Raw genomic sequence first — 24,288 nt, forward strand, 5'->3', positions numbered from 1 at the left:
ATTTTTCTGTGATGTTGCCTATTTTGTTGTTGAAATTGACCGTATCCCTGTGTCAAATGGATATTTTTTCCTCCATTGAAATGAAGCATATTGCTTTTGAGTGCTCACATTGACATTACTGTGGAATAAAATGTTCATTATATGCTCTTCTGTTGAATAACGTGTAAAACAGGTCCAGCCATTTGCCAAGTCTATTATATTTGTTCTAAAAGAAAAGAAAAAAAAAAACAGGTTCTTGCCTATCTATAGTATATGTGTTTTCAAAAAAGCTGTATCTTTTTCTTCGAGAGAGATGCACTTCTGTATCAACATTCTTTTTAAAAAGTGACACATGTCTATCCAAAATTTTGAACTTCATGGCCTCGTATAATTTCTTGAGTTGGTGAAAGTAATTGCCGGATACTGAGAGTAACCACAACAGATAAATATGTCATCAAACCACCATGTTCTACCCCATTTTGGAGGAACAAGATTAAAGTCATACCAGCAGAATTAACTACATGAAAGGTCCATCCTTTTCAGGAAAAACCCACCGTGCAGCCCTACGAGCAAGTTCATGAGCAGAAGGATTGAGCTCAATCAATAAATTTGAATACTGGCTAGGCACACATCCACACGGAAACCAGTACTAGATCGAACAGTATTGACCATGGGTTCAGGTTGACAATGGTCATAAACCTCTCATCACTTTGGTATGTTGATTGACCTCTTTTTTGCACTGCATGTGCAGGTGCTAAACATTGGTACGTGTTGGTGGGGCTCGACAAGCTCACCCAGGGAGGGCACCCCCAAGCTGAACTCCATGGAGCCCCGCTCCAGCGTCTAGGACAGGTCTTTGTTACTGGATCCATTACTAGGACATGATTTCTTCTTTTCCTTCTCCATTTGAGATCAACATTCGTTATGTCCTTCTTGTGCAGCAGCAGCAGGATTCCATCGGTACACGAGATGACAAGGGGTTCATCGAGGTGTGTGGTGGTAGGCTCTTTCGTTGGACCCGCTGCCTGTTCGGCATCGGCTCCATAACAGTCATGGTTAGCTCCTCTCCTTCCCCTGCTCCCCTCTGGTTGCGCTCGGGTAGAACAAATACCTGCTTCATTTATATGATAGATGATAATATATGGAACATGTACGTATGGCTTCTTCAGTCTGAATTTGTGTATTTGACTCCTGCTTATATGTAAGAGCATCTATAGCAGACCTCGTATAAAGCCGATCCGCAAAAGTCGTTTGCAGTTCGCGGAAAAAACCCTTTTGTGGACCGGCGTGTGCGGCAAAATATCCTTTTATGAGGGTCCATTTTACGGGGTCTGCTGGGCCGCCGCCCACGCTGGCCTGCGAAATCTATTATTTCCATTGCATTTTCAGGCATGAAAACACATTTAGTTGCTTCTTTATTTTCTTCAAAGGCATTGGATACATCATAATTCACCAAATTATTGCTAAAACAGCAAGACCAAAAAAAACAAGAACCACAATTAGACATTTTAGAAGATATCCAACTTCCATAACTGCTCCCACTAGTTGGATCAACATCTTCTCCATGCATTCATTGTTGATCCAGGGGTTCTTCATCTTGCATTCTTCATTCTTCGGCTTTGATTCTAAACAATTAGACGTTGATTCACCTCTAATATCTATTCTAATTGCACATGCAGCTGCATCGTTAGGTTCAATTATACTAAGGAGTGCACGAACATCTATTAAGTTTCTTTCTATCAATAGATCGATGTATTCTTCTTTCCAATACCAAAATTAGCATCTACCTTCCTACACAGATGAACACCTCAATAAGCTACCATAATTTAACCAAATAAGTTGACAAAGCAGAAGAGGAAGAAGGGCATACCCCGTCGTTTCTGCATTTGAAGAATACCCATCCGAGGTGCTGCCGTGTGTTGGATGTGAGCCGCAACACTGTTTCTAGGCAGTCATCGCACTCTATGAGTGGCATCGGCAAGCCGAGCCCAAGCGATGGCCGGAAGAGTCCTTGCCGGCAAACCGACGCCAGCAACTAGAGGATGGAACCAGTACCTGCATGCGGCGCTCGCGCTTTGCCGAGGCTGTGCGGGGTGCTCCCGACCAATCCATGGCTTTGGTGCAGCCAACGGTGGCTGGAAAAGCCAATCTGGTGGTCGCGACAAAACAACCACCGATTTGTAGCTTTCCGGTAAGCCGAGGCACGAGGGCGTGGTGGAGGCCGATCTTGGGACTGCGGCGGCCCACCGTCATGATCCGGACGGCTGGTACGGCCGGAATCGAAGGCGGCACCCGGCGGCGGTAGGTGGGGGAAAAGCGCGGGTGAAATGTCCCACCAACTAACCGCTTAGATATATACAGGGCACCGACGGGGTGGGCGGAAGAACCTGCATTTTCGCGGGTTAGGGTGGGCATTTTGTCGCGCCCCGCAAAAAAAAATTACGGGCCGGACGCGGTAGTGGGGTCTGGTCTAGCAGCATTTTCCGCCTTGACCTGTATTTTGGCGGTTATTTTGCGGGTTCGGCCCTTTTAGGGGGTCTGCTAGAGATACTCTAATAGTACTATGGTGACCATAGGTTGCCATGAGCCCATGACATGGTCATCTATCAAGACCTAAAATATTTGAGAGGTCAACCTGGAAGACTGAATTTGTGCATGTAGCAGCACTCTCCAGTCTCGCGAGCATCAAGTTAATTTTGCAAGTACGATTCCTCGTGCAATTCTGGCTAGACTTGGATCACCTGAAACGAAAAATTACTTGAAGAAATAAATAACGGTCTGCATACATCCGAGTAATCAACTAGTTAATTGTTTGTCGGGTCAACATGTGAGAAATAATTCCAAGGCATGTGGAGGACTTTGTTTCCATTTTTCAGTTAGCCGCATGGTTGATCTGGTTCATTTGCAGTAGTACACATACAAGTTGTCAAAACTAGCGCCTTTCCTGCTCCACTGCCAGTGATAGCAGCAGTAGTCTCACTTTAGATTGTTGGACGTGTGACACTAGCTGTACCCATGCTTGTGACGTTCAATACTTTAAATTTCAGTATCGGCCATTTCCTATTTTCGGATTGTTATCATAATACTTTGACATGGAAATAATGTTTTTTTTTCAATTTACAGAACCAACTAGCCTGTCCTTCCATTTGTGGTATTGATGGCCATGGACCACGGTTCTAGTAGTCGGCAAAGCACGTATCTACTAACTGCTCCTATCCAGGATGCGTGCAAAAGGTGTCACATCATCGCGTTCCTATTCTCATCCCCCCGGCAAAACATCATTGTACACAATGTTGATGCAACAATTGCAACTTGCAAGCTCTATACTAGTTTCAATGGAACCTGGGACTAGCATAGGCCCTGGGACTAGCCGGGGTCCAAACATATATTTTATATTCAAATACAGTTGGAGTGAATCATCATGTCTGTGTTGCTGGGTTAGTGTAGAATATAGCCCATTCTTTCTAAATTAGAGACTTGGTGGCTGGAGTAGGCACTATGTAAACTGGGCATCCTATCATTATTCGGATTCAGGAAAAACAGTATAGCTCAACATGTGAATATATGTCCAGTTCTTTTTGGTTTTCATGTAAATGGTGATAATTTGGAATATATCAAACCATAGCCTGTCCTTACACGATTACACACTTCCCATGTCCATTAGCCTGCTCATGTTTGTTACTACTTCCTAATATATATACATGTTGGTCTTTGTCAGTGTCATGAATTAAATTGTTACATTGTCAAGGTTCCCCTGGAGGTTGGGGCACACCGTGGATGGCTTAAACCCGCCCTTCTTCAGTTACATTCTAGATTGTGGTGCTGATCTCAGTCAGGAAAAGGAAGAGAACATTATTGTTCTTCATCTGTCCGTGAAGAAAGGTACTAGCAACTGCTACTACAACCTAGTACAAGAACTTCCTTTTATCACACTTGCTGCTGCTTTTTACTAGAATTGTCACATATGAGTTGCCATTTGTTATTTTCGTTTTGTTTTGGGGGCCTGCTATATTATAAATACCAAGTTATACCTGAGTTTTTGTCAAAGTATTACTTGAAAGTACAAATGAATTTTGAATGAGTGGAAAACTTAGTAGTAGGCTCATTTTATTAGTTTTCTTCAGTACGATCATGCCTTGTTTTCGTATCATTTTGTTTATGTTGGCAGAATTATTGCACATAATTATAGTTCACATATGATGTTGCATTCGGAAATCGATTTGAACTCATTGAGATGCTCAAGGAGTCACAAACACTCGTCTTGCAATGCAAGCACTTGTGCTGATGACCATCCATCCTTGGTACATTTAATTACATGGCAATTTCTAGGATTCTGGGTTGCGCTGATGGTCTCTAATGCAAGCACTTGTGCTTCTCGTGGTGATTATGGTAAAATAATTAGTGGATTTAGCCCTCAATTTTAGTCCTATGAGTTTTTGTCTTTTGCCGGGTATTGTGTTGCATGCGCTGGAGTGTTTCCCTTGTCGACGTGCTGGGTAATGTGTGTGCTGGTTGCAGTTGGTCCTTGGTTGATCTCCATGCCAGTGGTTGGAATGTTTTGGCTGTGTGATATGTGTGATGGTTTACCAGGCTTTGTTATAAAGAAGCCCCTTATGGCATGTCCTCTAAAACACTATAACTCTGATTCGTCTACTAGTGATGACATGGTTGTTTGATTCCTAGGGTTGTTATCAAATTCTGGCATGTTCTGTCCTATGTACCCTAACAGTGCATTCCTGATATCAATCGTTCCTATGATCATGTACAGTTCATTTGGTCATTTTCACTGTTGCTTGATCATCTATTGTTGCTCGATTGTCTAAATCTTCTTGATTTGGAAAGCTAGACATGCTATTTCCTAACTGCTAGCTCCATAACAGAACATGTATTTCTTTTCACTCATTCATGACTCTCATTTTAATGGGTTTTGTCAATGAAACAATGCAAGATAGGAGTGGGATCACTGAATTGTTTTACATAGATTAGATGACCGGCCGATTGCTATTTTGTTGTGTGCATGTTTACTGGACACATACATTACACTTTTTTTAGCTTGCTCATTATAGACTGGACATTGGTCATGTGGAAGGACTAGCAGACGGATGGCTGCTTGCCCATCCTAGCAAACATGGTGAGCTTCCCCCCTCCTCCACATCTGCATAGCACGCACAGTTTGTATGTTTTGGTTTTCTCGCGTGATTTGAGAACAAAGGCGCAAGCATGGTTCAAAGTAGACTACTCTCCTCTGCTGGTATGGTCACTCGGTTCTGAACTTTAAATTGTATATAATCTTAAAGTGGAGTAATCCCCTGTATCAAATCTGACTTCACCATGATTTGAGTGGAATAATAAGAAGAATATGCATAGCTTCTTGTTGTTAGTTTGTTTGGCATAAAAATTAACATGCGGTGACAATTCTTTTGTTAGTTTTTTATCAAGGCGTGGGAAGTTGTGTCTCTTGATGCGACGACCATCACAGACAAACCGCCAAGTGCTATTGGCAAATGATAGAGGGTCAATTCCTCTGCTTCATGGCGAAGTATCCCAATAGAACACCGCTCACCTTGAGGTCTCTTCAAGGTCGTTGGGACGCTATCAAGCCGGTTTGTAGCCGTTGGGCTGCTTGCTTGGAATAAGACCGCAATGCACCACCAAGTGATACCGTTGAATTGAACTATGTGAGTTCTTTCTCACGTTGTACTTTAAATGTTTGAAACATGTTTCATATGTTGAATTTTGTTTTTGTTTTTTAGGAGTAATTGTGCAAGAAAGGTACAAGGACATGGAAGCTTCCCATGGTAGGTCATTCAACCTAGAGCATTGTTCGAAATTGCATCAACATAGCCAAAACTGGGAGTTCATTGAGGAAGAATCCCCACCGAAGAATGGCTCCCTCACCGAGACGGATGATGATGATGAAGATGATGATGGCCCAAGAAACAAGAACAAGTCGGATGGAAACAAAAAGGCGAAGGACAAGATCAAGAGGGAATCGAAGGCATCAAGCTTGCATGATAAGATAGATATCATGGTGCAATCAAATGAGGAGATGAAGCAGGAGTTGGCCGAGAAGAAAGCGCAGGAGAAGCAAGAAAGTGGCCCTTACTCAAGGAAGAAGGGTTGTGCAAGGCCGCCATTGAGGAGAGGAAAGCCCTTACCGAGGAGAACAAGGCTTTGTCCAAGCTTCTTGCAGAGGAGAACAAGATCATGACAATGAATCACAATAAAATGAACGACATCACCAAAGAATGACATGATATGGCAAGAAAAGAAATCTTGAAGAGAAGAATGATGGCTGCAAGGTGTGATGACTTCAGCGCCGGTGGGGGAATGGGTGGCGGAAATGGAGAGTGATGATGTTGACGATGATGGTCACGGAGATGATAATGGCTTTTGCGTGAGATTCTTTTGGGGTTGTGGAGAGAAACGAGAACCAAGACGGTGGTGAAGATGGTGGTTGCTTTTGCATGATGTTCTTTAGTGTCTTGATAAAAAAAACAATGGTTTAATTTGAGCGAAAATTGTGTTTGGTTGTTCAAATTTGCTACAAATCAATGGAATTGATGCCAAATTGTAAGTTTGAATTCTTGCGATTTGCGGGTTGGCAAGGGCCATGGCAGAACAGAACCTGCCCATGAAACTGTAGAACAGAATATTCGTGAATATTCTGTTTTATAGTTCCACGATGCGGGTTATGTTTTGCCGCGACCCTCGCTAGTCGTAAAAAGCGATTTTTTGCAAACTGTAAACGCGCGATATAGGTCCGTAATATAAGGGTCTGCTAGCAAACGGTAAACATCCTTCTTCTCCTTTTTCTTATCTAAAAAATTGGTGACGTTCACCTATTCGTCGCTTTTTTGTCAAACCCCCTTCCTACGTGCATAGCGATCGCAGGGTTTTTCAAGAAAACTGTCGACGGGACAGCCTTGCCCCTCTATCAAGACCGGATTATCTTTGTCTAGTTGGAACCATCCCTCGCATGAGCCTTCATATTGTATGGTGACGCTGCATGCAACAAGATCCTAACACGCATGGTTTTCTATCCTGGTCGACCTGTACAATACTGTATGGTACACGCACAAAACAAAAATGTAGCTTTGAAAAGGTACACTCACGATGCTCACAAACATAATTTATAAATACTCACATAAATTTCTATTGTTTTCATATTTCAATCAATGTCAAAGACATTTCGGACATGTCCAAATGTTTTAAATGTCAAAGCCATACTCTTTCGTAAATATTCACACAAAATTGTTGGGCAATTGCGGGTGGCTTCCATCGTAAAATTCCTAAAATATCTCATCAATCACAAACCATGTGTTCCACCGTGACCATCTACACCTGCAGGAGGCGTGCTTCGAGCTCCCTCTCGGTCCGCCTTCGAAAACCCAATGTATCACCAAAATCAAGGTAAAGTATTTTGGTAGATTTTTCCCGCTAAATAGGCCCTTAGGATTGTCGCAAATCAAGAATACCATTTAAAATGAAGGAAAACTTAGCCGCCTTTGTACGCCCCTAGTAGCCACCCAGCGCCAGCAGTGAGCCTGCACATTGCCAGAAATACATAGGAATCACCATGGATTTCCACCGGCCAACTGCAGAGATCCATGTGGACGCACGTTATAGGGCTGCTGCACTTGCACGTTGAGAGCGGCATGTCGCCGGTTAACCTACATCCCAGTTGTAACTCGATCGCCAGTATTGTTGCCAACTCTGTGTCAGAAAAATATGAGGGTGTTACGTGAAGAATAACACATGCATAGGAGGCATATACCATACTCAACACAAGAGCCCATGCAAGATCACATGCATAAGAGATAGTAAGAACGATACATGGAATTCGTTCAGGTAGCAACAGTTTAGTACCTTGCACCGCAGATGTGGGATCTAAAATTCTAGATGCTCCTGGTCTGGTATGACTCTGAAGTATATGGAACTTACAAGTATAGAATAATAGTACATTTTTTAAGGCAAACTCGCGAACTTGTTACTGCGTCAGTGTTTACAGGGGCGAACAGAAGATCTTCAACATGGCCTAACCAAGTATTACGACCAACTCCCAGAGTAAGTGAATGTTACAGCGTCATGTGTAACTGCTCCGTACTGCACCACACTGCCGGTTTAGCCCCCCCCCCCCCCCCCCCCCCGAGTGTAACTCTTATTGTCAACTATGTGTGAGAAGAATATGAGGGTGTTACGTGCTGATGAATGACACAAGAGGCCTGCGTTATCGCATGCATAAGAATGATATTGTAGATGGTCCATAGGCATATAGTACCATAATTAACACAAGAGCCCTGCATTATCACATGCATCAGAATGATACGGTACATGGAATTCGTCCAGGTGTAGCAAAAGTTTAGTACATGTAGCTAGCATCGCAGATGTGGGATCTAAAATTCTATATGCTCCTGGTCCGGACTTTAATTGAATAACATTTGTGATAGTTACAGAACCTTATTGTTTCAAACTATGTGATGAGTACATATGAAACTTGGAAAATCACCGCAACAAATTCTTCATGTGCCTGTGTCTCCGACGGAAAATCTTCCCCATAACAAAACGAGCTGCCACAATCACCCCAACAAATTCTAGATTGAACCTTGATCCATCAAAAATCACATGAACTGAACCATGCATTTGTTCTAGGCTAATTAGCCCCCTAACACATATCCTGCAGAATAATTAACCTGTTCCTCACGGTAGCTAACACTTAGAGCACTAACAATCGCATGTGAAGACCACATTTGATCATCAATTTAAAATGTTTTCCCCGAAATGTCATATAACTTATTTAAAGAACTTTACCACATAAGTGATACGTTATTTACATAATGTTTGTGATGGTTATAGTAGAACACTTGCTCGCACACTTGAGAGGGCCACTGTGCGAGTTAATCAGAAAATATATGTAATAGAATGAAATAATACTTTTTTGTTAAGCAATGGAAAATCGTATTATTTAGATTTACAAGAAGTTTAAACAAACCTTTTTATTATCAACAGAATGAGACATGAGAAAGAACATTAAAAATAAATAAGTGTATTTGTTTGTGCCAAATGAATGGAACATTATGTAGAAAAAGTTAATTTTTTTAAACTATACGTGGATGCTGTTAAATATTTAATTTAATTAAAGGTGCAAAATTTATTTTCCCACGTTGTTACTTGTGATTCAAATAAGCAAACCCATATGTATATAAGAAATAGAAATTACCAACGCATATGTATTGTCTGCCTGTTTCTTCAACCGAAAATCTTCACCCTATAGCAAACTGATCGAGGAGGCGAAAAATTCTTGGTTTAACCTCGATGATCTCCATCGAAAATCACATGAAGCGAACCATGTAATTGTTCTGGGCTAATTACTTAGCCCCCTAACACATATGCCTAGCTCCTGATTGACGTTAGCTAACACTAAGCCTAAACGACACTAACTATAATTTATTCCTTGGTTCATGTGGGGATCAGCAGGTTGCCTGCACGGTGAGCACGCCGGAGTCACACCCGGACCCGGCGCGGAAGTCCTCCGTGTGCCGCACCGTGCACGACTCCTTGCCGACGCACGCTGCCGTGAACGCCGCCAGCGCCGCCTTGGACTCGCAGCCGCCCTGGTACGCGCCGCACTTGCCGCGCGTGACGCCGAGGCTGGCCACGTCCACGCTGGAGATGGTCCTGCCATGGCTGCACGCCAGCGCCACCTCGTCGCCGACCTCGGCGGCCTCCGCGCACGCCGCCCCGACAGCGACGGTGTGGAAGCTCACCCTCGTCGGGTCGCCGCCGGCCTCCTCGAACAGCACCATCGTGTTGGGCTCGCCGGCCTTGAGGAACGACCGTGGCACATGGTAGAACCTCTGGGACGGCTCGTTGCAGCCAGTGAGGCACTTCTGCCCGTCGCCATCCGCCATGAATGTGCCGCGGTAGTCGCACCGCCGGCAGCCGTCCATGTCCGCGGCGACGTATGACGGCCAGTAGCGGCCCAGGTTGTTGCCGTTGACCCACACCACGCCCTTGCCGAGCCCCAGCAGGTCCGCCACCACGGGCTCCTCACCGGTGGGGGCCTCAAAGGTCGCCTTGTACCAGGTGAAGGGGCGGTGCACCGGGATGGTGCCGCCTCTCCATTGGCTGCGGTCCTTGGCCTTGTCGAGGTGGGTCTCCCTGTACTCGCCGGCGAGGCCGGCCTTGTAGGACCAGGAGCTGTTGGAGAGGTCGTAGGCGGTGGTGTTGGTGACGGTGTCGACGAGCTTCACCGGCCCTCCCACGATGCCGGCGGGCATCATCTCGAACAGAGCACCATAGTTCTTGAGCCCGATGGTGGCGCTGAGGAGGGAGATGTAGTTCTTGCCAGAGTGGAGCTTCACCGGTGTCTCCATTTGGAAGACGAATCCGCCATTAGGAGCGTAGTGCCTCCCTGCATGCCAATTAATCAAATCAATTAACATTAGCTTGATCAAGTTCATTAATCCATCAGTGTGCAAACCACTCAGAGTATATTGGGACGCTCACCAACAAGCTTGCCATTGACGAAAGCGTAGAGCTCATGGCCAGTCGTGTTCACGTGCAACTTGTAGTTCGATTCCCCCTTGTGCTCCAAGCTGCACATTTTGATCATCACCAGAGATTAATTTATATTTCAATCTTATGCAACAGTGTAGTTCTGTATTAAGCATCAAGATGTTTGATTACCTTGTCCTGTACCATAGGTAGTCGCTCTGGTCGCCCGACGTCGCGATCTGCTCGAGCAGCTCGTTCTTCCTGAAGTTACCCTTCTCGTCCGTCATGAAAGGATGGAGGTTCTCGGGCATCCACGACCAAGCAAGGCCATCCGTCACGGTTTCCACCCCCGGCCTCTTCACCATCACCGACGTCTGTGTCTTGATCTTGGCGCTGTTGTACGCGACGGTCTTGCAGTCCGGCAGGATGCTCACGGACCATGCGGGCACGACATGGGTTGCGCCGTCGTCGAGGGTCACATTGACCTCCTTGTCGTCGAACTTGTTGCTGATGAAGCAGGCAGAGGAGTTGTCCAGCGTGTACTTGGTAACCTAGTGTAGATATTGATGAACCAAATGGATCAATTTTGTTGTGAACACCATTAAAAACAGTGCTAGGATTTTTGTATTGTATGTGAATGCATGTTAGTTACCATGACGTTGGTGTTGCCCATGGTGGTGTCCTTGTAGTCCCCATGGAGTAGGATCTTCTCCATGGACTTGAGGACATTGTGGAGGTCCTTGAGGTGCCCGTATTTTGGCTGCCTGATGTTACCTGAAAACAAAAACATAAAAGGATAATGAATATGATTTGCATATTGACACTAATTATTAATTTACAAGATGCAAATAAGCTTGGGACGAATATATGAATTGAAGGAACAACAAGAGATGGTTCACGTACCGTACTCATCGAGAGGGGCATCGTAGTCATAGCTGGTTGTGATGTATGGGCCACCCGACGTGCGGCCAAAGTTGGTGCCACCATGGTACTGATCACATATAAATTGACGATCAACATGTCAAATGATGTAAAATTCAGTTCATGCCAGCCTGCTAGAGGATGGAAATTAATGTAGAAGAGAAAAGTATAGATTAGTTATAAATCAATCACCATGTAGTAGTTCTGGAGCGATCCTCGCGTCTGGAAGAACATGGCAACAGAGAAGGCGATGTCTTCGGCGGACCGGTGGAAATCAGGCTTGTCCCAGGCTTTGAACCTAATTATATATCGTGGATAAAATGTAAGAGCAATCTGAACTTCATTCAACATATAGTAGAACGTGCTAACCAATTTCGCGCATATGCATGTAGGTTCCATAAGAAAAAAAGAAGAAAAATTAATATATAAAGGTTGATCCAGGTATATATATATGTAGGGTACCAGCCAGTCCAGTTCTCAGTCCAGATCTTGGGGATGTCGGTCCTCTTGGGGAACCAGTCGTGGCAGTAGAAGCCGTTGCAGGTGTTGATCTAGTAATTAAGAAGACTTAGCATTGAGTTTTTTTTGTTTTACACTTGGGAAGAAAGAAGAATAATAATTGGTAGAGACAAAAATAGGAAAGATGAAAATGTGCATGCGCTGACCACGTTGGGTGGGACGTCTTGGTCCTGCTGGCACATGATCCACGGCACGCCTACGTTCTGCTTGTTGGCCATGGCGGCGCACCAGTGGATGTACTCAGACGCCGACTCGTCGTTGTTGAGCTTGTCCATGACGTTCCCGTACTCGTTCTCGATCTATATATGTAAATTGTTCACATATATATATGTTATATTCACTGATCCACTCTTTTGTCGACGACAAGTAGCTAGGAATGCAAGCTAGATAAGTTTCACATAATTAATATTAGTTAGTTACTACGTACCTGAGAGAGGATGATGGGGCCTCCCTGTCCGGCGAACATCTTGGCCTCCTTGAGCTTGTCGACGATGAGGGTCGTGAAGGTCTCCATCTCTTGCTGCAAGCATCAATAACTTGGTCGTATTTTGACCTCCAAGGAAAACCATTATATTGTTGGGAAGGATCTGCTAGCAGTGTGGGTACCTCGAAGGGGTTGTTGTGCATGCGGAACTGCATGCCGGAGATGTCGCGCAGCCATGCCGGCAGGCCGCCGTAGTTCCACTCGCCGCAGATGTAGGGGCCGATGCGGAGGATGGCGTACATGCCGGCGTCCTGGACCTCCTTGAAGAAGCGCACGATGTCGTAGCTGCCCTCGAAGTTGTACTGCCGGCGGCGAGGCTCGTGGCCGTTCCAGAAGACGTACGTCTCGATGGCGTCCAGCCCGCCCTCCTTGGCCTTCCTGATCAGATCCGGCCACATCTGCAGGCAAGCAACGATCGAGACTTACAATTCATTCATGGAAACTAAGACGAGACGATGGTGTATTCATCTGCTGCTCCGTGTGCAATGCATACCTCTGGCGTGCTCCTGGGGTAGTGGATGGAGCCGGAGATGAGGAGGCGGCGCTCGCCATCGATGACCATCGACCGGCCGTCGTACCCGACCTCAGTGCCGCTGGCGACGGCCGCGGCCGCCGCGAGGAGGAGGAGCGCAAGTGGTTGCCACGACACGCGCTCCATGGCGAGAAGCTGCTAGCTAGGGAGAAGAAAGGATGCACGCACGCACCGCCGGCCGTGTGTATTTATTGGGGAAAGAAAGATATATTGGCGTGGATTAGTAGGATAAGCAAAGAGCCACGCACGCACTCATGCGTGCAGCTAACAAACTGCGTTAGAGCCATGGATTAGTAGGATAAGCACGCGTGTGTATATGGAAGTGCATATTCACATGGACTCTTGTTTTAAATCAGATGGTCTATTCGTTTTATCTATTCTTTGATTAGGAAGGGAGAGAGTCGCGATGAGAGAGCACATGCATCTGTGAAAGTATGATTTGATCGAACTGTCTCTTTCATTGATGATCCATGAGGATTAAATACACAGGGAATTAACCGTCGCCACGAACGGATGCGTCCGCTCGTGGGGGTCGTGAAAAAACCATCGCGTCGGTTGGCTAGCAACCCGCACGAAGCGGTTCTGTACAAGGGAGGATTATTCCCTAATTATTATAATTAGTTTAAAATAAATCCTAACACCCCCTAATCCTCGCTTGTCCTTGAGACCCATCATCTTTGAAATGTTCTCCTCCAAAACCCTGTGGAAAAAATTGAGAAGAAAACATACAATATGCCATGAAAAACTCCTTCTAAAACCCAGTGGGAAAATAAAGAGAAAATGACATATATCGTCCATGCTTGCATTGATATTGCCTCATTAAAAACCTTTCGTGAGAAACCATGTGGAAAAACTCCCTGTGGTAGAAATTCTGTAAGAAAGGTACAAGTACACGGAAGCTTCCTGTGGTAGGCCATTCAACCTAAAGCATTGTTTGAAATTGCATCAACATAGCCAAAAGTGAAAGTTGATTGAGAAATAATCCCAACCGAAGAGCTTCTTGCAAGCCTATGATCACTCCTAGCTTGCGTGCCCTACAAATACATCCACAAATGTGTTGATTAATTCATAATTCCTTTAATTTTGTATTGATAAGTTTCGAAAAAAATCAATTTCGTGAATTAGACTACGTACTCTGCCCATCGAAAGGCGTTGTCCAAGGCTTGGAGAGAGCCTCCAACGTATGGAGTCGGAGGGTTATCTCCAGTGGCAATCCACCATCCCACCGGGATCCTTACTGCATTGAGCCCGTTTACCGCCATGAAGCATGGAATCAACAAAGTTGAACTAAGCACATGCTCTATAAAACCCAGATTGAGGGAGTACTACCTATGTTACTCCCACTATGGGTAGTATCAAGGAGAGGTACTTCCTCCTTCTTGGTGTATAGGTCATCTTAGGTTGTGCATCGCGGCCAAGACGAAGAGAAAAAAAAGAAAAAAAAATGTTAATTTTTCTAATTAATACCATTGCATGCAATGAATTGATCGCTGCTGTTGTGGACACTGTGCCTTTTATAGGGACAAAATAATAGCAACAAAAGGAGAGGTAGACATGAAGAAAAAACTTATACCAACAAAGTTGATGGTCAAATTTATAGGGACTAGTCGGGTGTCCACCATCAGACGAGGGAGGAACACGGGACGAGGTAGACATGAAGAAAAAACTTATACCAACAAAGTTGAACGTCTTCTTAGTTTCGTAGTCCCTTCGTTTGGAATGGATGTATCTAGGTTTATTTTAGTTGTAGATACATTTATTTTTATTACTTTTACGACAAGTAATTCCAGACGAAGGGAGTATATTTGTATTGAACATGTTTATTAGGTTTTACATTTAGATTTATATATAATAGGTGAAGGAAGTTTAGGCTAGAATCGTTAAACGGGATATACAGAGAGCAATGAGCATGATCCACGTGACGTGAAGTGTATGTCGTTGGATTCGAAAAAATGAATGGACCAAATGGAAGGAGGGGATCGATCCATGAGAGCTCAACGCTGACCAATCAGAAGCATTCGTCGATGACGAAAACCTTCTATGGCTCGCGCGCTCTTGTTGGTCCGCGCCAGAAGGAAAATTCGTTTCGAACCGGCGCGTACAGGCCCGCCAAGACCACATGAAATTTTTCATGGTTTTGAACTATTGCAGCGGGCAGGCCCATCGGTGCCAATTAAAAATGATTTTTAAGATAACCAAACACCAACCAGTAGAGACGATAGGCCCTCCTTCCCGATTCCCAACCAACCCCGCCCCCAACCCCAACCCCAACCCCATCTCATCCCCATCCCCATCCCATCCCCATCCCCATCCAGCCGCCAATGACCACCTCCCTCTCCGACAACCGGCGAGCTCCCCACTCCCAGACTCGTCGGCGACCTTCCGGCCTCCGCCTTCTACGCCACCCTTCTCTCCCTACACCCCAGATCGAATCCAGCAGCTCAGGACGAAACCCTAGCTCGATGCCATGGCCACACCAGCAGCAGTCCCTCCCTCCCTAGCCCGCGGCCATGGCGACCTAGCAGGCAAGAGGAACCTGAACCCTATCACCGGCCATGGCGAGCGTGGAAGGCACCATGGGAGAGGAGGCATGTGCTGCTGCTCAAGACCCTAAACCAGAAAGGAAGTAATAAGCTGCTCCGACCCATCTCATCCTCTCAGATTTCCTCAGATTTGGTACAAGAAAATGATCCAGCTCATTAGAGTAGTATTTTTCTGCGACGTTGCCTATTTTGTTGTTGAACTGGCCCTATTATTCTGTCAAATGAGTCTTTTTGTTTTTCCTTCTTTGAAATGAAGCATATTGCTTTCGAGTGCTAGACATCACGGAGCTGTTCTATTCTTTTGAATGACTTGTAAGAAGGAGCCAACCATTTGCCAGCTCTATTATAGTTGTTCAAAACGAAAAAAAAACAGGTTCTTGCCTACCTGAAAGATCTTTACAAAAAAATGATTTGTTATTCGCATGATCTCATCTGGTTTGGCGCCTCCCTACAATCTCACTAGAGTACGACTACTATTTTTCTCTGAAGTTGCCTATTTTGTGTATAGTGCTAGACATTATGAGCTGCTCTATTCTATTTTGTGTACATCTAGTTTGCCTCTATCAGTATTCTTTTTAAGAAGGCCGCGCATGTCTCTCCAAAATCTTCAACTTTCGGTCTCGTAATATTTCTGTAGGCTCTTCCTCACCTCACCTTTTCTCTCTCCCTGATCGAGCACCTTCGCCATGGGAGAGGAAGGTTGTTTCATCCGCCTGCTGTACTGCTGCTCTAGGGGACATGCACCTGCTTGTTGTGCTGCTGCTCTGTACGCCATGGACATCCCTCCTCTGGTTCTCCTCGCTCGTCAAGGTAGTAAGCTGCTCTAACCCATCTTCCCCTCTCAAATTCGGTACAAGAAAATGATTTTTGTAACTGGACATCAAAAGCAGAACCGGTGTGTGTTGTTGGTCAAGCAAGAAGAAAGAAAAAAGGCATCCGTTGCCTGCAAAACAAATCTGTGTGTGTGCTGCTCTCCTCCTCCTCTGTTTTTGCTTGTGTCAATTTGCTCCAACAGCTTGCGCGCGTGTGTGCATCCATTGGGAGAGAGAGAGGCTCTTGCCAACACCTCTACAATCTCACCGGAGTTCTATTTTTCTGTGATGTTGCCTATTTTGTTGTTGAAATTGACCGTATCCCTGTGTCAAATGGATATTTTTTCCTCCATTGAAATGAAGCATATTGCTTTTGAGTGCTCACATTGACATTACTGTGGAATAAAATGTTCATTATATGCTCTTCTGTTGAATAACGTGTAAAACAGGTCCAGCCATTTGCCAAGTCTATTATATTTGTTCTAAAAGAAAAGAAAAAAAAAACAGGTTCTTGCCTATCTATAGTATATGTGTTTTCAAAAAAGCTGTATCTTTTTCTTCGAGAGAGATGCACTTCTGTATCAACATTCTTTTTAAAAAGTGACACATGTCTATCCAAAATTTTGAACTTCATGGCCTCGTATAATTTCTTGAGTTGGTGAAAGTAATTGCCGGATACTGAGAGTAACCACAACAGATAAATATGTCATCAAACCACCATGTTCTACCCCATTTTGGAGGAACAAGATTAAAGTCATACCAGCAGAATTAACTACATGAAAGGTCCATCCTTTTCAGGAAAAACCCACCGTGCAGCCCTACGAGCAAGTTCATGAGCAGAAGGATTGAGCTCAATCAATAAATTTGAATACTGGCTAGGCACACATCCACACGGAAACCAGTACTAGATCGAACAGTATTGACCATGGGTTCAGGTTGACAATGGTCATAAACCTCTCATCACTTTGGTATGTTGATTGACCTCTTTTTTGCACTGCATGTGCAGGTGCTAAACATTGGTACGTGTTGGTGGGGCTCGACAAGCTCACCCAGGGAGGGCACCCCCAAGCTGAACTCCATGGAGCCCCGCTCCAGCGTCTAGGACAGGTCTTTGTTACTGGATCCATTACTAGGACATGATTTCTTCTTTTCCTTCTCCATTTGAGATCAACATTCGTTATGTCCTTCTTGTGCAGCAGCAGCAGGATTCCATCGGTACACGAGATGACAAGGGGTTCATCGAGGTGTGTGGTGGTAGGCTCTTTCGTTGGACCCGCTGCCTGTTCGGCATCGGCTCCATAACAGTCATGGTTAGCTCCTCTCCTTCCCCTGCTCCCCTCTGGTTGCGCTCGGGTAGAACAAATACCTGCTTCATTTATATGATAGATGATAATATATGGAACATGTACGTATGGCTTCTTCAGTCTGAATTCGTGTATTTGACTCCTGCTTATATGTAAGAGCATCTATAGCAGACCTCGTATAAAGCCGATCCGCAAAAGTCGTTTGCAGTTCGCGGAAAAACCCTTTTGTGGACCGGCGTGTGCGGCAAAATATCCTTTTATGAGGGTCCATTTTACGGGGTCTGCTGGGCCGCCGCCCACGCTGGCCTGCGAAATCTATTATTTCCATTGCATTTTCAGGCATGAAAACACATTTAGTTGCTTCTTTATTTTCTTCAAAGGCATTGGATACATCATAATTCACCAAATTATTGCTAAAACAGCAAGACCAAAAAAAACAAGAACCACAATTAGACATTTTAGAAGATATCCAACTTCCATAACTGCTCCCACTAGTTGGATCAACATCTTCTCCATGCATTCATTGTTGATCCAGGGGTTCTTCATCTTGCATTCTTCATTCTTCGGCTTTGATTCTAAACAATTAGACGTTGATTCACCTCTAATATCTATTCTAATTGCACATGCAGCTGCATCGTTAGGTTCAATTATACTAAGGAGTGCACGAACATCTATTAAGTTTCTTTCTATCAATAGATCGATGTATTTTTCTTTCCAATACCAAAATTAGCATCTACCTTCCTACACAGATGAACACCTCAATAAGCTACCATAATTTAACCAAATAAGTTGACAAAGCAGAAGAGGAAGAAGGGCATACCCCGTCGTTTCTGCATTTGAAGAATACCCATCCGAGGTGCTGCCGTGTGTTGGATGTGAGCCGCAACACTGTTTCTAGGCAGTCATCGCACTCTATGAGTGGCATCGGCAAGCCGAGCCCAAGCGATGGCCGGAAGAGTCCTTGCCGGCAAACTGACGCTAGCAACTAGAGGATGGAACCAGTACCTGCATGCGGCGCTCGCGCTTTGCCGAGGCTGTGCGGGGTGCTCCCGACCAATCCATGGCTTTGGTGCAGCCAACGGTGGCTGGAAAAGCCAATCTGGTGGTCGCGACAAAACAACCACCGATTTGTAGCTTTCCGGTAAGCCGAGGCACGAGGGCGTGGTGGAGGCCGATCTTGGGACTGCGGCGGCCCACCGTCATGATCCGGACGGCTGGTACGGCCGGAATCGAAGGCGGCACCCGGCGGCGGTAGGTGGGGGAAAAGCGCGGGTGAAATGTCCCACCAACTAACCGCTTAGATATATACAGGGCACCGACGGGGTGGGCGGAAGAACCTGCATTTTCGCGGGTTAGGGTGGGCATTTTGTCGCGCCCCGCAAAAAAAAATTACGGGCCGGACGCGGTAGTGGGGTCTGGTCTAGCAGCATTTTCCGCCTTGACCTGTATTTTGGCGGTTATTTTGCGGGTTCGGCCCTTTTAGGGGGTCTGCTAGAGATACTCTAATAGTACTATGGTGACCATAGGTTGCCATGAGCCCATGACATGGTCATCTATCAAGACCTAAAATATTTGAGAGGTCAACCTGGAAGACTGAATTTGTGCATGTAGCAGCACTCTCCAGTCTCGCGAGCATCAAGTTAATTTTGCAAGTACGATTCCTCGTGCAATTCTGGCTAGACTTGGATCACCTGAAACGAAAAATTACTTGAAGAAATAAATAACGGTCTGCATACATCCGAGTAATCAACTAGTTAATTGTTTGTCGGGTCAACATGTGAGAAATAATTCCAAGGCATGTGGAGGACTTTGTTTCCATTTTTCAGTTAGCCGCATGGTTGATCTGGTTCATTTGCAGTAGTACACATACAAGTTGTCAAAACTAGCGCCTTTCCTGCTCCACTGCCAGTGATAGCAGCAGTAGTCTCACTTTAGATTGTTGGACGTGTGACACTAGCTGTACCCATGCTTGTGACGTTCAATACTTTAAATTTCAGTATCGGCCATTTCCTATTTTCGGATTGTTATCATAATACTTTGACATGGAAATAATGTTTTTTTTTCAATTTACAGAACCAACTAGCCTGTCCTTCCATTTGTGGTATTGATGGCCATGGACCACGGTTCTAGTAGTCGGCAAAGCACGTATCTACTAACTGCTCCTATCCAGGATGCGTGCAAAAGGTGTCACATCATCGCGTTCCTATTCTCATCCCCCCGGCAAAACATCATTGTACACAATGTTGATGCAACAATTGCAACTTGCAAGCTCTATACTAGTTTCAATGGAACCTGGGACTAGCATAGGCCCTGGGACTAGCCGGGGTCCAAACATATATTTTATATTCAAATACAGTTGGAGTGAATCATCATGTCTGTGTTGCTGGGTTAGTGTAGAATATAGCCCATTCTTTCTAAATTAGAGACTTGGTGGCTGGAGTAGGCACTATGTAAACTGGGCATCCTATCATTATTCGGATTCAGGAAAAACAGTATAGCTCAACATGTGAATATATGTCCAGTTCTTTTTGGTTTTCATGTAAATGGTGATAATTTGGAATATATCAAACCATAGCCTGTCCTTACACGATTACACACTTCCCATGTCCATTAGCCTGCTCATGTTTGTTACTACTTCCTAATATATATACATGTTGGTCTTTGTCAGTGTCATGAATTAAATTGTTACATTGTCAAGGTTCCCCTGGAGGTTGGGGCACACCGTGGATGGCTTAAACCCGCCCTTCTTCAGTTACATTCTAGATTGTGGTGCTGATCTCAGTCAGGAAAAGGAAGAGAACATTATTGTTCTTCATCTGTCCGTGAAGAAAGGTACTAGCAACTGCTACTACAACCTAGTACAAGAACTTCCTTTTATCACACTTGCTGCTGCTTTTTACTAGAATTGTCACATATGAGTTGCCATTTGTTATTTTCGTTTTGTTTTGGGGGCCTGCTATATTATAAATACCAAGTTATACCTGAGTTTTTGTCAAAGTATTACTTGAAAGTACAAATGAATTTTGAATGAGTGGAAAACTTAGTAGTAGGCTCATTTTATTAGTTTTCTTCAGTACGATCATGCCTTGTTTTCGTATCATTTTGTTTATGTTGGCAGAATTATTGCACATAATTATAGTTCACATATGATGTTGCATTCGGAAATCGATTTGAACTCATTGAGATGCTCAAGGAGTCACAAACACTCGTCTTGCAATGCAAGCACTTGTGCTGATGACCATCCATCCTTGGTACATTTAATTACATGGCAATTTCTAGGATTCTGGGTTGCGCTGATGGTCTCTAATGCAAGCACTTGTGCTTCTCGTGGTGATTATGGTAAAATAATTAGTGGATTTAGCCCTCAATTTTAGTCCTATGAGTTTTTGTCTTTTGCCGGGTATTGTGTTGCATGCGCTGGAGTGTTTCCCTTGTCGACGTGCTGGGTAATGTGTGTGCTGGTTGCAGTTGGTCCTTGGTTGATCTCCATGCCAGTGGTTGGAATGTTTTGGCTGTGTGATATGTGTGATGGTTTACCAGGCTTTGTTATAAAGAAGCCCCTTATGGCATGTCCTCTAAAACACTATAACTCTGATTCGTCTACTAGTGATGACATGGTTGTTTGATTCCTAGGGTTGTTATCAAATTCTGGCATGTTCTGTCCTATGTACCCTAACAGTGCATTCCTGATATCAATCGTTCCTATGATCATGTACAGTTCATTTGGTCATTTTCACTGTTGCTTGATCATCTATTGTTGCTCGATTGTCTAAATCTTCTTGATTTGGAAAGCTAGACATGCTATTTCCTAACTGCTAGCTCCATAACAGAACATGTATTTCTTTTCACTCATTCATGACTCTCATTTTAATGGGTTTTGTCAATGAAACAATGCAAGATAGGAGTGGGATCACTGAATTGTTTTACATAGATTAGATGACCGGCCGATTGCTATTTTGTTGTGTGCATGTTTACTGGACACATACATTACACTTTTTTTAGCTTGCTCATTATAGACTGGACATTGGTCATGTGGAAGGACTAGCAGACGGACGGCTGCTTGCCCATCCTAGCAAACATGGTGAGCTTCCCCCCTCCTCCACATCTGCATAGCACGCACAGTTTGTATGTTTTGGTTTTCTCGCGTGATTTGAGAACAAAGGCGCAAGCATGGTTCAAAGTAGACTACTCTCCTCTGCTGGTATGGTCACTCGGTTCTGAACTTTAAATTGTATATAATCTTAAAGTGGAGTAATCCCCTGTATCAAATCTGACTTCACCATGATTTGAGTGGAATAATAAGAAGAATATGCATAGCTTCTTGTTGTTAGTTTGTTTGGCATAAAAATTAACATGCGGTGACAATTCTTTTGTTAGTTTTTTATCAAGGCGTGGGAAGTTGTGTCTCTTGATGCGACGACCATCACAGACAAACCGCCAAGTGCTATTGGCAAATGATAGAGGGTCAATTCCTCTGCTTCATGGCGAAGTATCCCAATAGAACACCGCTCACCTTGAGGTCTCTTCAAGGTCGTTGGGACGCTATCAAGCCGGTTTGTAGCCGTTGGGCTGCTTGCTTGGAATAAGACCGCAATGCACCACCAAGTGATACCGTTGAATTGAACTATGTGAGTTCTTTCTCACGTTGTACTTTAAATGTTTGAAACATGTTTCATATGTTGAATTTTGTTTTTGTTTTTTAGGAGTAATTGTGCAAGAAAGGTACAAGGACATGGAAGCTTCCCATGGTAGGTCATTCAACCTAGAGCATTGTTCGAAATTGCATCAACATAGCCAAAACTGGGAGTTCATTGAGGAAGAATCCCCACCGAAGAATGGCTCCCTCACCGAGACGGATGATGATGATGAAGATGATGATGGCCCAAGAAACAAGAACAAGTCGGATGGAAACAAAAAGGCGAAGGACAAGATCAAGAGGGAATCGAAGGCATCAAGCTTGCATGATAAGATAGATATCATGGTGCAATCAAATGAGGAGATGAAGCAGGAGTTGGCCGAGAAGAAAGCGCAGGAGAAGCAAGAAAGTGGCCCTTACTCAAGGAAGAAGGGTTGTGCAAGGCCGCCATTGAGGAGAGGAAAGCCCTTACCGAGGAGAACAAGGCTTTGTCCAAGCTTCTTGCAGAGGAGAACAAGATCATGACAATGAATCACAATAAAATGAACGACATCACCAAAGAATGACATGATATGGCAAGAAAAGAAATCTTGAAGAGAAGAATGATGGCTGCAAGGTGTGATGACTTCAGCGCCGGTGGGGGAATGGGTGGCGGAAATGGAGAGTGATGATGTTGACGATGATGGTCACGGAGATGATAATGGCTTTTGCGTGAGATTCTTTTGGGGTTGTGGAGAGAAACGAGAACCAAGACGGTGGTGAAGATGGTGGTTGCTTTTGCATGATGTTCTTTAGTGTCTTGATAAAAAAAACAATGGTTTAATTTGAGCGAAAATTGTGTTTGGTTGTTCAAATTTGCTACAAATCAATGGAATTGATGCCAAATTGTAAGTTTGAATTCTTGCGATTTGCGGGTTGGCAAGGGCCATGGCAGAACAGAACCTGCCCATGAAACTGTAGAACAGAATATTCGTGAATATTCTGTTTTATAGTTCCACGATGCGGGTTATGTTTTGCCGCGACCCTCGCTAGTCGTAAAAAGCGATTTTTTGCAAACTGTAAACGCGCGATATAGGTCCGTAATATAAGGGTCTGCTAGCAAACGGTAAACATCCTTCTTCTCCTTTTTCTTATCTAAAAAATTGGTGACGTTCACCTATTCGTCGCTTTTTTGTCAAACCCCCTTCCTACGTGCATAGCGATCGCAGGGTTTTTCAAGAAAACTGTCGACGGGACAGCCTTGCCCCTCTATCAAGACCGGATTATCTTTGTCTAGTTGGAACCATCCCTCGCATGAGCCTTCATATTGTATGGTGACGCTGCATGCAACAAGATCCTAACACGCATGGTTTTCTATCCTGGTCGACCTGTACAATACTGTATGGTACACGCACAAAACAAAAATGTAGCTTTGAAAAGGTACACTCACGATGCTCACAAACATAATTTATAAATACTCACATAAATTTCTATTGTTTTCATATTTCAATCAATGTCAAAGACATTTCGGACATGTCCAAATGTTTTAAATGTCAAAGCCATACTCTTTCGTAAATATTCACACAAAATTGTTGGGCAATTGCGGGTGGCTTCCATCGTAAAATTCCTAAAATATCTCATCAATCACAAACCATGTGTTCCACCGTGACCATCTACACCTGCAGGAGGCGTGCTTCGAGCTCCCTCTCGGTCCGCCTTCGAAAACCCAATGTATCACCAAAATCAAGGTAAAGTATTTTGGTAGATTTTTCCCGCTAAATAGGCCCTTAGGATTGTCGCAAATCAAGAATACCATTTAAAATGAAGGAAAACTTAGCCGCCTTTGTACGCCCCTAGTAGCCACCCAGCGCCAGCAGTGAGCCTGCACATTGCCAGAAATACATAGGAATCACCATGGATTTCCACCGGCCAACTGCAGAGATCCATGTGGACGCACGTTATAGGGCTGCTGCACTTGCACGTTGAGAGCGGCATGTCGCCGGTTAACCTACATCCCAGTTGTAACTCGATCGCCAGTATTGTTGCCAACTCTGTGTCAGAAAAATATGAGGGTGTTACGTG

General features: G+C 44.4%; 1 protein-coding gene and 2 long non-coding RNA genes across 4 annotated transcripts; 2 read left to right on the forward strand and 1 right to left on the reverse strand.

Annotated features, from left to right (window-relative positions):
- The first annotated feature begins 18 nt into the window (after nucleotides 1-18).
- On the forward strand, nucleotides 19-5,334 carry LOC123420103. Its single transcript, XR_006618854.1, has 3 exons — nucleotides 19-1,034; nucleotides 3,103-3,213; nucleotides 3,728-5,334. It is a non-coding gene; the product is annotated as an uncharacterized LOC123420103 (long non-coding RNA).
- Nucleotides 5,335-9,449: 4,115 nt separating this feature from the next.
- Nucleotides 9,450-13,058, reverse strand: LOC123420104 (beta-galactosidase 1-like). The gene is made up of 11 exons (XM_045107273.1): nucleotides 12,894-13,058; nucleotides 12,523-12,798; nucleotides 12,344-12,436; nucleotides 12,063-12,215; nucleotides 11,860-11,948; nucleotides 11,590-11,695; nucleotides 11,380-11,467; nucleotides 11,129-11,250; nucleotides 10,669-11,027; nucleotides 10,489-10,577; nucleotides 9,450-10,393 (listed from the first exon to the last, which is right to left on the reverse strand). Exons 1-11 carry the CDS (start codon nucleotides 13,056-13,058, stop codon nucleotides 9,450-9,452), a joined length of 2,484 nt encoding a protein of 827 aa, XP_044963208.1.
- A 2,844-nt stretch (nucleotides 13,059-15,902) lies between these two features.
- Nucleotides 15,903-21,896, forward strand: LOC123420099. Of its 2 annotated transcripts, XR_006618847.1 has the most exons (4): nucleotides 15,903-17,394; nucleotides 17,484-17,597; nucleotides 19,665-19,775; nucleotides 20,290-21,896. It is a non-coding gene; the product is annotated as an uncharacterized LOC123420099 (long non-coding RNA). The 2 variants fall into 2 exon arrangements; XR_006618846.1 differs by having other exon boundaries at nucleotides 15,903-17,597.
- The last annotated feature ends 2,392 nt before the right edge of the window (nucleotides 21,897-24,288 follow it).

The sequence above is a fragment of the Hordeum vulgare genome, unplaced genomic scaffold (assembly GCF_904849725.1).
Source record: "Hordeum vulgare subsp. vulgare unplaced genomic scaffold, MorexV3_pseudomolecules_assembly, whole genome shotgun sequence".
Classification (NCBI taxonomy): domain Eukaryota; kingdom Viridiplantae; phylum Streptophyta; class Magnoliopsida; order Poales; family Poaceae; genus Hordeum; species Hordeum vulgare.